Source organism: Andrographis paniculata, unplaced genomic scaffold, assembly GCF_009805555.1.
Source record: "Andrographis paniculata isolate CXL003 unplaced genomic scaffold, ASM980555v1 Contig12END, whole genome shotgun sequence".
Classification (NCBI taxonomy): Eukaryota; Viridiplantae; Streptophyta; class Magnoliopsida; order Lamiales; family Acanthaceae; genus Andrographis; species Andrographis paniculata.
In genome coordinates this window covers 5,347,389-5,362,702 of record NW_026137402.1, presented here as the reverse complement: position 1 = coordinate 5,362,702, position 15,314 = coordinate 5,347,389, and the positions used below count along the sequence as shown (strand labels likewise).

Here is a 15,314-nt window from a genome sequence, read left to right as displayed (position 1 = left end):
TATTAGCTCTAAAGTTTATAGAGTCAACTTATCCACAAGAATAGTTTAATGTAGTTCCTTATTAGTTTGTCATTTCAATAATTCAGTAAAAAAATGAAAACAAACACGCTCTACGGCCATGTAAACTACGTAATTAACATATTATATGTAGTATTTCACAAAATTGAATAGAGCCGTGATACGATCCAGGTTCATTCCCTTCAGATTGACTTATCCATAATGTTCTGTCACTAAATTTATAAATTCTAAGAAATAAAAAATTATAAATATCCTACAATTGATTTCTTCAATGTTTCATTAAAATAACGCAGTAACTGAGTTAACATTAGAGTTGACTCTCTCTCTCTCTCTCTCTCTCTCTCTCTCTATATATATATATATATCATATGTGTGTGTGTGTGTTCTTGTAGCTTATATATAGCCTGAGGTTATCATAAATTATCATATTGCAAATTAGTGAGTATCTCAATAAGGATTCCAGGTGCTTCTTTTTGTTCCTTTTTTGAATTCGTTTGTTGCATATTCTTACAAATTTGTATAATGTGTGTAAGTATCTATGCATGCATGAAAATTTTATGTTGATCGATCGATGATTGATTGATCGGCTTATTTAATTATGTGATTGTAGACAATGAGTCGTCGGATATCCGATGAAGAGATCAAGAACGCCAGCGCGCATTCAGGGGGCCATGCGGAGAGTGCCCCCTCGAATGTTCATAGGGTGGGAGAGCCCCCCAAGGCAAGCCTCGCCAAGGAGCTCAAATTTGGGTTCATGGAGACTTTCTTCCACGACGATCCTTTGCGCCATTTCAAAGATCAATCGGGTTGGAAGAAGTTCATCCTCGGGATTCAAGGAGTTTTCCCGATACTCGAGTGGGGGAGGAAGTACAAGCTTTCGATGTTTAAAGGAGATTTGATTGCCGGACTAACTATCGCAAGCCTTTGCATTCCTCAGGTAATCAGAAATTTAGAACTTCAGGTTTTTCAATAAAATCGTACTGTTCATTTTTTTTTTCTTCTACGTATAAAACACTTTATTATTTAAAATCTTACCTCTAAAAATAAATTTTTCATTCAATATAGTTCTATTTGTGTCACATCAAAATTTTATTTTAGTTCCAAATTTTATAATTCTTAACTTTCAAACTTATATTCATAATATTTAATTAAGTTGTTGTTTGTATCACATCATACTTTTATTTTAATTCTATACATATTCTAAGATTTTGAAAATTTTAAAAGGTTAAATTTAATGTTTTAAATGAAAAATAAATATGTAATGTAATATATTTTTGAAAAGAAAATGAGAAAACCCTATAGTTGAATATTGCATCCCTCATGTAAATGAGAAATTTAGGGCATATTTACAATTGTTCAAGTTATTTTAAAATCTTGAAGATCAAAATGAACATTGAATGTAATGGTTCAAATGAAAAATAAATATTTGACATGATATCTCTCTTGAGGTCAATCGAGAATGTCTTATAGTTCGAATATTGAGAAAATGATAATAAAAATAGTAATTCAAAACTAAAACTCCACAAACAGTTATATCGCCTTCTCTATTTGTTAATTGTTCTTATCCTTTACATGTCGATGGTTTCTTACAGGACATTGGCTATGCAAGCCTTGCAAATTTGAAACCTCAATTTGGGCTATGTAAGTATCCTAATATCACAAGGCTCCTAAACTTTTGAGATCGATCTGATATATATATATATATATGTATGTATAAATGCAGATAGTAGTTTTGTTCCTCCCCTAATCTATGCCGCGATGGGTAGCTCGAGGGACATTGCCATCGGCCCGGTGGCCGTGGTGTCTCTCTTGCTCGGAAGTTTAGTGCAGGACGAGATCGATCCTAAGAACAGGCACGAATACGAGCGCCTCATGTTTACGGCTACTTTCTTCGCGGGGATGACAGAGTTCATACTCGGTTTCTTCAGGTCTCGTATAATTATATTATTTTAATAGATTATATAACCATAATATTGATTAATTTCATTTTTACTTTTGTTTGATTAAATATAGGATAATATAGACTTTAGTTACAACTATTGATTGAAATAAATTAATCTCACCTTTAAGGGGATTAATAATCCTTAAATAGTGTATTATTACAATTGCTTTAATTAATCCCGATTCTTAATCTTTTAAAGTAAACGTACGATTAGATTGAATAAAATAATATTATACATTCCGATATAATCATTCTTAGTAAACACACTCTTAATAAAATTTTCACAGATTGGGGTTCTTGATCGACTTCTTGTCCCACGCCGCGATCGTTGGATTCATGGCCGGCGCAGCCATAACTATTGGCCTTCAACAGCTCAAAGGTTTGCTCGGCATAAAAAAATTCACCAAGAAAACCGACATCATTCATGTCATGCGCGCCGTGTGGAGTCACGTGCATCACGGGGTGAGGAGCAAATATATATAATCGAGTTTCCTTTCCTTTTTCTCTGCTAATTTTTTCGACATGATCGATCACATGCCAACATTTTTCCCCTTTTGTCGAATTACAGTGGAATATACAAACGGTACTAATAGGCGTCTCATTCTTGATCTTGCTTCTCTTAGCCAAGTACATCGTAAGAAGCCTAACTCGATCTTTTAAGCATTCCATACCTATGTACTCGATTTTTATTTTTTTTTCCTAATAACTTCGACAAATCAGGGGAAGAGAAACAAGAAATACTTCTGGGTTCCGGCGATGACTCCATTGATTTCAGTCATCATTTCGACTTTCTGTGTCTACATCTTCCACGCGGATAAGAAAGGCGTGCAAATTGTAAGTATACGATACTTCTTTTTTGAAGTATTCAATCTACCATCTTCTCTAAAAATAAAACATCACATGTGACGATTATTTTTCATTCAAAACACAATAAAAATACAAGCGAACTACTCTCTCTGTCGTCCAAGTGTGTGCTTAAATGTTCAGACACATCTTTTAATAAAAGTGAGTTATTAGTAGAAATAAAAAAAAAAAAAAAAGTAATGTATTTTTCGCTAAAAAGACGAAAATATTTTTTATAACAATATAAAAAGAAAAATAAATATAAATTTGAATGACGAAAGAAGTATAAGTCTCTTGACGAACATTTCTTGCACTTGGAAGGTCGGCGAAATTCATAAAGGGATCAATCCTCCGTCGCTCAGCGAAATCCATTTCACGGGGAGCTACCTTACCAAGGGCTTACGAATCGGCGTGGTGGCCGGAATGATTGCCCTTACGGTACGCCACCACCGCCGGAGAAACCTCCCAATCAGCATTATATATATATGTATATATGTATGTATAGTGAGTGTGTGTATGTGTGTTGTAGGAAGCGGTGGCGATCGGAAGAACATTTGCAGCGATGAAGGACTATCAGTTGGATGGGAATAAGGAAATGGTGGCCTTAGGCACCATGAACATCATCGGCTCTATGACTTCTTGCTACGTAGCCACCGGTAATATAATTCTTTCTTCCTTTCTTTCTCTTTTTAAATGAATTTATTTATGCAAATTTACGATCTTTTTGTTACAATTTTAATAGAATTTTTTTTTTTTTCACTTAAAAAAAAAAAAGATTTTCATTAGGAACGAGCAGTTTGTAACATTTACTAAAAATGAAAATATACGACGGGGTCTCTGCAAAATTAGTTCAATTACTTTTTAAAATAAAATTATTTATACATACAATATATAATACTCTTTTCATTCTATATGTATTTATAAGCATAAAATTTGCATGTAAATTGCTTTGATATTAATATTTGATATTCTACGAGTAGCGCCCGCGGATTCTATATTTTAATAATAATAATAATAATAATAATAATAATAATAATTTTGTAACGGGGAGTAATATATAAGGTATAAGATTTTTTCTAAAATAAATTTTATAGAAAATAAAATTATTAAAAATGAAAATAAATAAATTGATTTCAGATGGATCAAAAAATGATGAAAATAAATTGATTCCGGACAAATGAAGTATATATGCTGGGCCTAAAAATATTTTATTTCTTCAATACTGTTAAATTTAATCATTTACTGTCTGTCACATTTTTAAATTACATATATGTCGATTAGAAATGGCCAACACGCCCGTGCTAAGGATGCATCCAACTTGTTTAATAAACTATTAACACCCCGCAAAATGCATCACAACAGGATCCTTCTCTCGGTCGGCTGTGAACTTCATGGCGGGGTGCAACACGGCCGTGTCGAACATCGTGATGGCCTGCGTCGTCTTCCTAACGCTGGAACTGATCACCCCACTGTTCCATTACACCCCCAACGCCATCCTCGCCTCCATCATCATCTCTGCCGTCATCCCGCTATTCGACTACGAAGCAATGATGCTTATATGGAAGATCGACAAGTTCGATTTCCTCGCTTGTATGGGAGCCCTCTTTGGAGTCATTTTCGCCTCCGTTGAAATAGGCCTTCTAATCGCCGTACGTATATATAAGATAATCATGGTCGCTGCGATCCATTCATTTTTCAAAAAAAAAAAAAAAAAAAAACTCAATGGCCTAATGATTTTCAATCACTCAAACAGGTGGTGATATCCTTCGCGAAAATTCTTCTCCAAGTGACGAGGCCTCGGACAGCCGTGCTCGGTAGAATTCCAAGAACGACGGTCTATAGAAACGTTATGCAATATCCGGAAGCCACTAAGGTTCCCGGCGTTGTGATTGTGAGAGTCGACTCGGCGATCTACTTTTCAAACTCTAATTATATTCGCGAGAGGTATGTATTACTATCAATATATATTTACGTATAAATAGTGGGGTTCGGGTGTAGGATCTTGATCGCCATTTTTTGCGTATATACGATGTAGAGTGTTGAGATTGATTCGCGAGGAAGAGGAACAACTCAAGGAGCACAGCAAAGAAGGAATCAAGTACTTGATAATCGAAATGTCGCGTAAGAACTAGCTAAAAATTATCATAATGGATCGAATATGGAAGTTTTGTAGTAGTTAATTCGATGGTTTGTGTTTCAGCTGTGACCGATATCGACACTAGCGGGATTCATGCGCTAGAAGAGCTACACAAGAGCTTAAAAAAGAAAGATTTGGAGGTAACGAACTCATGATACATATTCGAAAATATCAAACTGATTTGTTTATTTTAGATTTGATTTTAGTTATTGCGATGTTCATAGTTTATTCTTCTAAAATTATCAAATCAAATTTTAAAATTTTTTATTTAATATATTACAAAGAAAAACTAATTTTTTGTTTCAAAGTAGAATTTCCTATGTTTATTTACATTATATTAAATAATATTTAATTGTCTCACCATATGTATTGTTTCAATGAATTTTTTCTTTTTTTTATAGTAGATTAAGTAAAAATAATACTCTCCATCCTAAAAATTTAGATAAATGGAGTGCTTAAATGGATATAGAATATTTGTAAATAAATAAAATGTCTTATTTTTTGTAGATTAAAAAAATAGACATAAATTTGTTGGATTGATGAAGTATTATAAATTTAGTGGGTTTAAAATGTATATTGCGAGATTATGTTCTAATAAATAGAAGTAAGAATGAAAGTAAACTGATAATTGAGTAGAAAAGACTAAATGAAAACAGATTATTTAAGTGTGACAATTTTAAATAATAAATGTGTATTATATATAATAAACTATTTTTCCTTCAAATTTTTACTATTTTCGAATCTCAAACCAAAATCCGAACTTCTTGATTATAATTAATGGTTGGTTTTGTGTCGAAATGGGACAGCTCGTTCTAGCGAACCCGGGGCAGGTGGTGCTGGACAAGCTGTATTCGTCGGACTTTGCCCGGGAAATCGGAGAAGACAAGATTTTCCTCACTGTTGCAGATGCTGTCACAGCTTTGGCACCTAAATTGGAGCCATGAACAAGTCCATCACATTACATCATTCCTTTGTCGTCGTCGTCGTCGTCGTCATCATCTTCTTCTTCTTAGTTCTTACCGATATCTCCAAGTGATTGATCAATCAATCCATCCATCTTGGGATGAAAAAATCATGTTAAGTTTGTGTAATTAATCTTCGATTCGGACTGCTTGCACGCGATGTACATACGGAGACATCATCTAGCTAGTCGAATCTATCTTAGGTTCCCTTGTTTTATTTTCATTTCTTTTGATCGATCGTTTGTTTTGTATTGGGGCGGGGCGGGGCCGGGCATCTTTGCCTTCGCCCCGGCTAGCTAAAAGTTTGAATTTCATTACTTGATCAATGTTAGAGTTTTGCAAAGCTTTGTTTATATAAGAAAAGTTTTGAAGAATTTGTAAATCCTAATAGTTTGCATACTATTAAATTCAATCGAGAATAATGAATATGTGAATTTCCACATCATCAAATACACAAACAAACAGAAACACAAAAAAATTAATAATAATAAACTAAAATAGACAATTTTTCTTCAAGAAAACCTACACATCCAACACCATTTTCCCTACAAAAATTATAGATGTGTATTCTTCCACCAAAAATATTTCTGACATATTTCTCAGTTAATATTATAAAAAATATAATATATATCTACATATTCATATAAAATACATAATATGGATAATTGCATACATTATCAATTAAAAAAATTAATCATTCAACACAAAATATTAATCCTTTTTATTTTATCGACATGCTTCACTACCTACAAAAAAAGCCCACGTATTAACAAAATTATTATCAACAATCAGCAAAGCATGAAGCAGTACAACATTCTAAAACTCTATGCAAACAAACAATATATGCACACACATTATCATTACTATCATATTATTATTATCAGGTAAGAAAAAAAGACAAGAAACGTAGTAGCTGGTAGTGTATGTATCATCCATCATCAAACCATCATCATCATCATCATATCTTGCTACCCAAATACTCTCTCTCTCTCTCTCTCTCTATAGATACACACACTACTACTACTACTACATATAAGAACAGAACAGAACAGAACCAACCAACCAACCAACCTCACCTTTCCTTCATGTTAGAACAACATTCAAAACAGAACAAATGACATGGCTGCACCTGCCATTACAGACCCTTTTAGCAGCAGTTCCATTGATGTCGCCCGCGGAGGAGACTCCGAATGCCCTTCGTGCCCGGGGGCTGGTGCCGCTGCCGGAGAATCTCCATGGTGAGAGGTCGGCGATGGTGGAAGCCCTTCAAAATCAACAGAGTTTATTGCATTAGGACATACACCATAAGAACATATATTCTATTTATCATCTATTCTTCCAAAAGCAAAGCTCGATTGTTTATTCGAAACGTACAAACATTGGCATTTTTCCCTAAAGAAACATTCTCCAGAAGAATGCTCAATTCTTTGCACCAAATTCACAAACACCACATAAAAATAGATCATACCATCACATAAAGGAAAAGGGTTATGTAGGATTTAACAAAACTTTTACACAGATATACCAACTTTTGATACTATTCATGGAATCAACAATAACTTTTTTAAAAACTTTACATCAAATAGTTTTCTCCTCACAAAACATGACATAAAATAATCTAACTTTTTACTGTTCACAACAGAAATCACACAAAGAGACACCATCAATATAACAGAATCACCAGGAATTAATCACATGATCCAGGAATGTCTTTTGACGCATCCAGGGGATGATAAAATTGAGGACTAGACTATATGTATATATATATATCTTTTTAGGTTCAAAATACAAACAAAAAAGACCTTCTCCTAGAGTGAATCCTAAATAAATCATGGAAAGAAAACAACAAGCAAGTAATGCAGTGTACAACGAAAGCAGAACAACTGATGAAATCAACCAACAATAATCCATACAAGTTTACAACACACTTTCGTACGAAATCTGCAAGAACTAAATGAATGTATGATTTATACCTGGACTTCCTCCGGGAGCATTGCTCACTGTAGGAAAAGATAAAGAAATAAATTAAAATAAAATTCAAAAAATAAATAAAAAGCAGTAACTGAATAACAACAAACCCAAGAAATCGCTAAAACTGAATCGGATATCCAAACTTACGGCCACAGTCTCCGATCGGCGGCGATTTGAGATCGCAGGCAGCGGGCAGAGACAAGGCTTTGGTCACATTAATCTTCACGCCTAACTGCGCGCTGTTCCTAAACCCCTCGCACAGGCACTTCGCGTTTGTATCGATAACCGTTTTCAGGTTGGAGCAGCACTTCGCCTCCGGCTTCGTCGCGGTTCCTCCGATCATCACGTAGGGTAGGCACTCGGCCAGATTAACGATCAGGCCGTTGCAGTCACCTGAAATAGGCGGCGCCGATGGAGTCGCCGACGCGGCGACGGCGACTAGAAGCGCGAAGATGGAAGGAAGGAGCGGCGGACGGCTGCGCGAGAGCATCGTAGATCGACTGCAGGCGGAGTTTCAGTGGAGCAGTGGAAGCGGCGAAAATGGCGAACGTTTGCTGGAATTTTGGGGAAGGCAAAATATGCAGCGGTGAGTGTTATGTGTTTTGTATGTAATATTGAAGGGACGCGTGAATGGATGAACGGCTGAGATTGAGAGATGGAGTGCGGGGACACGTGGAGGGTCGGATTTCGCCCGTTCTGTCGTTTCAGATACTCTGCTGATGCAATGCTGTATTTTCATTGTTGTCATATTGGAGATTTTATTCCGTTATTTTTAATTAATTTTCCTTTTTTTTATATATATAATTATTTCTTACCATTTATTTCCTTGCTTTTCCTTTTACTTACATCCTTGTTAAAAAGATATTCACACATAATTTATCATTTTTTATTTTAAAAAATAATTATACATTTATTTTAATATATAAATTTTTAAATTTTAATTTTAATTTATAATTATTTTTATTAATATACTTTTAATTACTACTAATTATATTATATGTTACTTAAATTATTATATTTTGCATCATTTTTTTTTTTATTTCAGCTATTGCATCCATTAATTATTTCCTTTTTAAATATCAAAATTTTGTATATATGTGTGTTGTTTTATTCATTTTAAACTATTTAATTTATATTTATTTTCGAAAAAATATTACTCCATATATTATTTTTATTAAAAATATTAACTCTGATAATTATATATTTTTAAAAAAAAAAACTCCAATTAATATTTTCAAAAAATACAAGTCAATCTACTTCTACAATTCTGAAAGTAAAATAAATATTACATGTAAAACAAATAAAATAAATTTTTATTTTGAGAAATTACTATTTATTTTAATTATATGTTTTTGAATATTATAAAATTATTTATGGAATCGTAATCCTATTGAATTAAATATTGTAATTATTCCTATATGCCAATTTCAAAAGAGGCAAAAAATAAAAAGATTTGTTTAGATTACATTACAATTGTTGATTAAAATTTGCATTTTGAATACATTTAATGCGATTCATTAAGAGATTTTCTAAAATTAATTAAAACAGCTAACCATATGCTACATCTGTGAGGTAAAATGTGTGCTTATTTGATCGAACACGAGTTTTAATTAAAAAATATAATAATCTTTTACTCTAAAGGTAACGACAATATTTTTTAATGACAACCCAAAAAGGAAAGTGAGCATAGATTTGAATGAGGGGGAGAGTATTATTTAAGATTGCAATTTACGAAATAATTGGAATATCTATGCTTTTAAAATCTTCTAAAAGTTACGTGAGAAAATTTCATTTCTCTTTTTTTTTTTTTTTCTTAACCTGGAATTAAAAATTTTGGGCCTCTAATTCGCTGTATTTGTCTAATAATTATTTTCGGCAAAGCTTTCTATTAATATACATGAAAACAGAGAGTATACTGACTTTCTTGTATAGCTTAAACTCTCCTAATGGATTGCTTTGGATCCTTCGCAAATTCCATACTTCTCAAATTTAGTAAGGGTTGTTTCGGACTTTTTGGGTGATATATAAAAAATAAATTACTGGCTTCTAAACGCTATGATTAAAATATATTTTTTGAAATAAATTATGGATCTTGTAAAGACATTATTAAATTATAGGTCTTATAAACACATTAACGTCTTAACAACATGTTAATGGTGGCGGTCTTGTGCAGGAAAAATATTTTAAACAATAAAGTAGGCGATGATTACTTGGACCAAAATGAGGCGGAGGGTATGTTGTATTTGTGGTCCAACTAATTTTGGATCTTATTATGTTTATCCAACGGAAACAAAAACTCGCCCAAAATAAGTGGCCCATGACCCGGTGAGCTGTTAGCTTACTTACCTGTCCGGCCCGACTAGCCAATCCGTGCCTTTTATAGACCGAATTTGGATCGTTGGATTTGCCATACGTATGTATAAATATATATATATATAGAATGGTTACGGTACTCATTTGAAAAAATTCAGCACCGTGATTTTTCAAATCAATATTTATAATATATACAAACAGCATATGTACTGATATGTACTCATAATTATATGTGTGTTGTATAAGAGCATATTGTATATGACTAGCGCATGCGCTATATTTGTATTATATATTGCCAGAAATAATACAATGTATTGTACTAATAATTTATGTGTTGTACTTGTACTATATTAATCTAAAGAATATATTGTCCGAAGTAATACATTGTGTTGTTTATTATAACATAATGAGCTGCTGAATTTTAAATTTCAGCACCATGGTTATTTATATTTTTATTGAAAACTTAAAAGGACTAAATAATGAAAATCTCAAAAGAAAAAAAAAAAAAATAGACCCTAAAGTCATAGCCACATCTATACCTTAAAAATAAACATAATAGAATTGTAAAGCCAACCAATTTGTAGACGCTGAAAATATTGAGAATGGAGAGAGAGGGGACGAACCAAGTATGTACATGCACATACATACATATACATATGCTAACTACAAATATATTCCCTCACCGGCTTCCGGCCGCCGTAGCCGAACGACCGACAGAATCACAGCCACGTCGTCAAGCTTGCCGCCAGTGCACCCGGTGTACCCGGCTGCCTGCGCTTCGTCAGCAAATGGACTTCTCCCGTGTGCACATCTGCCTCTCTCCTGCGCCGATTCTGCCAACAACTTCGCTATTTCCTGCAAACCATAAGGAATGAACTTCTTCGAAACAATTTACATATGTCAAATTCAGTCGGGATCCATCATCATGTAACTTCTGTACCTCCAGCTTTTTATCAGCAGCAAGTGATTTGGAAACTACAGACGAAATTTCTAGATCGTATAAGTTGTCGAGAAGCCCATCAGTCGCAATGACGATCACATCGTCGTCTTCCAAATCGACTCTGTAGAGCTGAAGTCGAACAAAACACAACGTGACAATAATATACATCTAATGTATACATACGTAGCTTTTTCGTGAATGCAGTTCTGTATAATAACTTAACATGCACGGCGTACCTCTGCCATACGAGACGGCTCCTCACCTCCTTCGACCTGCAATGGGAAGTAAAACGCGTGGAACATTGGAGAAGATCTCTTGTAAACGGTACCGTTCCGAAGAATGATAAAACCTGAGTTCCCGACATTAGCCACGTTGAGAGTCTGTGAGAAAATTCACATCAGTCTCAACCATTGTCAGTCCTAATTATCGCGTTTTCGAATCCTATTTCTGTAAAATTTCAGTACCTGACCATCAAAATGAGCAATCAAAATTGTCGAGGATCCAGGGCAGTGTGTTTCGGAGGCGCTAAGATCAAGCAATTCCACGGGATTGTTTATGTTGCCAACAGAGACAAGTCTTTCACATGTTCGGGTAAGTTCCTTGGCGAAAACCCCTGGACGGGTCCCTGAATGTAAGAATGTCCATTACATAGCATTTAGGACATCAGAGGAAGTGATGTGGAAAACGTAAACAGAACAAAGAAAACTTTTTCAAGGTGTGAACAAATAATACCTTCAAGCGACCAGAGGCCGACTCCATCGGCTACACCCATCCATGTTTGGCCGGCAATGAAATATGCATCCTCTCCACCTGACAACACCTGGATTTTATTATTTTATGAATTACTAACCACTATTGTTGTGATGAAGCCGATATCGGCGCCAGAATTGGGTGATACAACTTCAATAATTCCCGATTTTCAATTCCTCTTTAACTTACACCAAACAAACTCAAACATGGCCACAACTAAATTTCTCGATAAAGTGGCCATCAAAGTTCCAAAAACTGTATCTTTGTGTATGATACATCTACAAAAAATCAACGATTACTAAAAAGTTTCTCCTAGGAAACTGAGGCTCCAATTATTAACCGGGTGAAGGAAATAAAAAGAAATGAATGGCAACCAACATTCACATATCACTCCTGTTGTAACAAGGTTTCAGTACAGTAAGGGCTGCCTTGTCATTGTAGGCGCAAGATAAAACTCTTAGAGGAATACCGTCATGGCTACTAGTTTATGGTTAGTATATGTTTGACAGAAATACATCTGATTCTTCACGGGAATAACTAGCAGGCCTATCATATCAAGGACAAAATTTCAGACTGAGATGACACAGCATTTCTTGCAGTCAAGAGGAATCAACAAAAGTGGAAATTTGTGATAAACTACTATGAAACTCGGTTAAGTTTGGTGGATTGATTACCTTAGAAGGATGTGGCAAGAGGGCAGCACCAGAAAACAGAGCAAGATCAGACACAAAGACTTCCTCGCTGTAGATTAAGAAAAAATAAATGTATCAGGTACGCTCATACCTCATAAGCTGTAATTTCAACAGAGAATACAATCAACCATATTATGAAACTCTTTTGAAATAATGGTTCTATGCCTCTAAACTTTCAAATAAGCAGTAACGCCAATAAGCTGTGGAGATTTGTTTATATTACTCGATTAAGCAATGAAGCAAGTATAAACAAAAATTTGTTTATTTATTAAACAAACTTGAAATTAATTAATTATGTGTATTTTCTTCAAGTGCATATATTCATATATTGTTCCTTGGTTGAAGTTAATGCTTGTACAAGTAGATATAATATATTTAGTTGATGTCTTCGATCTTCGATTTGTTTACGGTTTGATTATGTTTCATTACACATCAATCTATTATTAATGTTAGTTAAATGCCTATTTAATTGTACACAAGCAAGACCATTTTTAATGAACACTTTATAAATGAGTTCAAATGCTTATTCTGTAAATGAAGATTGACACAAACACAGACAAGATTTTGCCAATGCTGACAAACAATATATCGCGCCACAACGAACAAACACAATATAACAAACAAAAGCACCAAGTAATTACATTAAGGGAATACTACCAAGAAATAAAAACTGCAAAGAATGACTGTAAAATGTTAATAAGGTATATAACCTCATTGGAGCAGATTCGGCTGCTTTTATCTCTGTCCCTTCATATGCAGACGCTTCTACAAGATCATCCCTCTGCAAATTGTTATAGACTTCAGTACTTGTTCCTAGGATAAGGTTCTGATTTCTGAATAATGCCGTAAAGTGGTTATTGTGAATGTGCATATGCTCAACAAGACTATCAAAAAATTCCTTACTAGTTACTACCGAAGTCATTAATCAATTCGACACTTATTTCCACCATATCTTGGTTATCATTCCCTATCCAATTTAAGATAGGGAGTATTTTTTTTTATTATTCATATATGTATTTCTAAGTCTTTCTGAAAGATTATACTATCGCATAAACATATGAATGATAATTTTAAGGAAAAATAATCCAACCAACCGATATGTGGCTCTCTTCTCCATTGTCTTCCGTGGACATGTTCATGGTGTCTTCTAGTATTGGTACAGCTTCCATTTGAGAAAGCACAACTGGTGACTGTAATTCACCATTCTCTGTTATATCCTCAGCAATTACACTCGGTAACTCAGTGTCGGCTCCTGAAGCCTGATCCTCAGCAACTATGGAGTTTGAAACAGGCTCAGTTTCCTCAGCCTTGTTAATTTTGGGTCCATCAATCATCACATTTTGCTCATTGGGACTTATGTGATCAATCTTGACACTTCCGGAACCCTCCCCAGCTATTGAATCTTGTCCGGATTGCAAAATCTGCTCCTCAATCACGTCAGAAGGATTCATATCCAGGTCGGAAGGCACTGGATCACCTTCAGCCGTTGCAGTACTGCCTTCATCGAACTCACTGATTATTACAGTTTCTGCATTTTTAAGCTCAGAACTTGAAGATTTATCCAAACTAACAATGCTCTCCTGGCTTTCCGGAAACACATCATTTTCGGCAACATCAACATCCAATTTGGCTACATCATCAGTTTCATCTCTCGAAAAGTCCTCAACATAGACTGTATTCTCTTCTTCGGAATGCTTATCAAGAACAGCAGTGTCTGCTGGAGATGAATCCACATGTTTTTCATCCGCTCCATTCTCCAAATCCCCAGCATCTTCTTCCTCAACACCAACTTCAACTTCTTCATTTGCAATTGAAACAAGCAATTCAAAATCATCGGAACCTTTGGATAAATCCTCAATCGAGATATTCTCTTCTTCAACAGCAATAATGGTTTTACTGTTGATAGGAGCTGAATTAGTTTCGGCTTCAATACTGTTTTCCATATGATTCGACATTTCATCTTCTTGACTATATTCATCTGTGCCTTCAGTTTCCATCTCCACTACTGCACTGGACTCCTCAATTTTCACATTCTCCGCAACCTCGCTAGGGTTTCCGAACCGAAACAATAGACTGCCATCAGAATGCTCTGCCAGCATAACCATCAAAGAGAAAAATTGTAAATCCACCATTCTAACCCTAACGCAGAGACTGAACATTTGCACGAAGCAGAAGCTACAAAACTGAAGTTTAATTTTTCAGAGAACATACAAACAAAATAACAATCGTATCAGACGGAAAGAAAATCAATTGCTGACAACACGAAATAAGAACAATGTGACGCCATTCCTACTGTGAGTGCAGCGCTGCGCTGCATACATACCGTGGGTAGAAATGACATCAAAATCGGAAGAAGACGACGAAGGCCTCGAGCTCGAGGCGGAAGCCCTGGAGAGCAGGCTGCGATGAAATGAGCTTCTTTTCAATCCCTTAACAGTAGCACAGTGGGAGCGAGCGAGGGCCGAAGCGTAACAGCGGTTTGAAGGCAAAAACAACAGATTCAAGTTGGACTCCGTGGTGAGAGGGCGAAAATCCAGGAAGGTGCAGAAATGATCGGCCATGGCCGGGTGGGTGATATGGGAAATGGGAATGAATTGTGGAAGAAGAAGATGAATGATTGGGTGGGTTCGAGAGGTGGAATATGGTGCGGTGATGTCATGCCATGTGTGGATATCCATCCCAATTCCCAAACCAAACTCATCGATCCCCCCCACCCCGGCCCTGTCTGCTATCGCACGTTGTAGTT

General features: G+C 35.1%; 3 protein-coding genes across 4 annotated transcripts; 1 reads left to right on the top strand and 2 right to left on the bottom strand.

The window, feature by feature from the left end:
* Positions 1-458: 458 nt before the first annotated feature.
* On the top strand, positions 459-6,163 carry LOC127254523 (sulfate transporter 1.3-like). Its single transcript, XM_051279666.1, has 14 exons — positions 459-481; positions 629-955; positions 1,611-1,659; positions 1,742-1,946; positions 2,248-2,422; positions 2,529-2,594; positions 2,681-2,794; positions 3,125-3,241; positions 3,333-3,459; positions 4,166-4,452; positions 4,557-4,747; positions 4,839-4,924; positions 5,004-5,080; positions 5,747-6,163. Exons 2-14 carry the CDS (start codon positions 632-634, stop codon positions 5,882-5,884), a joined length of 1,956 nt encoding a protein of 651 aa, XP_051135623.1. The 5' UTR covers positions 459-481; positions 629-631; the 3' UTR covers positions 5,885-6,163.
* Positions 6,164-6,746: 583 nt separating this feature from the next.
* On the bottom strand, positions 6,747-8,445 carry LOC127254531 (non-specific lipid transfer protein GPI-anchored 31-like). Its single transcript, XM_051279678.1, has 3 exons — positions 8,021-8,445; positions 7,876-7,902; positions 6,747-7,166 (listed from the first exon to the last, which is right to left on the bottom strand). Exons 1-3 carry the CDS (start codon positions 8,361-8,363, stop codon positions 7,003-7,005), a joined length of 534 nt encoding a protein of 177 aa, XP_051135635.1. The 5' UTR covers positions 8,364-8,445; the 3' UTR covers positions 6,747-7,002.
* A 2,262-nt stretch (positions 8,446-10,707) lies between these two features.
* LOC127256356 (probable protein phosphatase 2C 71) lies at positions 10,708-15,296 on the bottom strand. 2 transcript variants are annotated; one of them, XM_051282343.1, is made up of 9 exons: positions 14,892-15,296; positions 13,663-14,751; positions 13,279-13,349; positions 12,551-12,617; positions 11,859-11,946; positions 11,591-11,751; positions 11,363-11,506; positions 11,127-11,255; positions 10,708-11,041 (listed from the first exon to the last, which is right to left on the bottom strand). In XM_051282343.1, exons 1-9 carry the CDS (start codon positions 14,907-14,909, stop codon positions 10,850-10,852), a joined length of 1,959 nt encoding a protein of 652 aa, XP_051138300.1. In that variant the 5' UTR covers positions 14,910-15,296; the 3' UTR covers positions 10,708-10,849. The 2 variants fall into 2 exon arrangements, with proteins under 2 accessions (XP_051138300.1, XP_051138292.1); XM_051282335.1 differs by having other exon boundaries at positions 13,663-14,657; positions 14,892-15,295.
* Between the last annotated feature and the right edge of the window lie 18 nt (positions 15,297-15,314).

Bases quoted from the DNA above. Each gene is read 5' to 3' on its own strand.
- LOC127254523 (XM_051279666.1), top strand. From the start codon at position 632: ATGAGTCGTCGGATATCCGATGAAGAGATCAAGAACGCCAGCGCGCAT. The intron at 4,453-4,556 runs GTACGTATATAT...TCACTCAAACAG, and splicing joins AAATAGGCCTTCTAATCGCC to GTGGTGATATCCTTCGCGAA. The intron at 4,925-5,003 runs GTAAGAACTAGC...TTTGTGTTTCAG, and splicing joins CTTGATAATCGAAATGTCGC to CTGTGACCGATATCGACACT.
- LOC127254531 (XM_051279678.1), bottom strand. From the start codon at position 8,363: ATGCTCTCGCGCAGCCGTCCGCCGCTCCTTCCTTCCATCTTCGCGCTT. The intron at 7,903-8,020 runs GTAAGTTTGGAT...CTTTTCCTACAG, and splicing joins GCCGATCGGAGACTGTGGCC to TGAGCAATGCTCCCGGAGGA. The intron at 7,167-7,875 runs GTATAAATCATA...TTGATTTTGAAG, and splicing joins TGCTCCCGGAGGAAGTCCAG to GGCTTCCACCATCGCCGACC.
- LOC127256356 (XM_051282335.1), bottom strand. From the start codon at position 15,246: ATGGATATCCACACATGGCATGACATCACCGCACCATATTCCACCTCT. The intron at 11,256-11,362 runs GTACGCCGTGCA...GTTCGACTTCAG, and splicing joins AGCCGTCTCGTATGGCAGAG to CTCTACAGAGTCGATTTGGA. The intron at 11,042-11,126 runs GTACAGAAGTTA...TATGGTTTGCAG, and splicing joins CTGCTGATAAAAAGCTGGAG to GAAATAGCGAAGTTGTTGGC.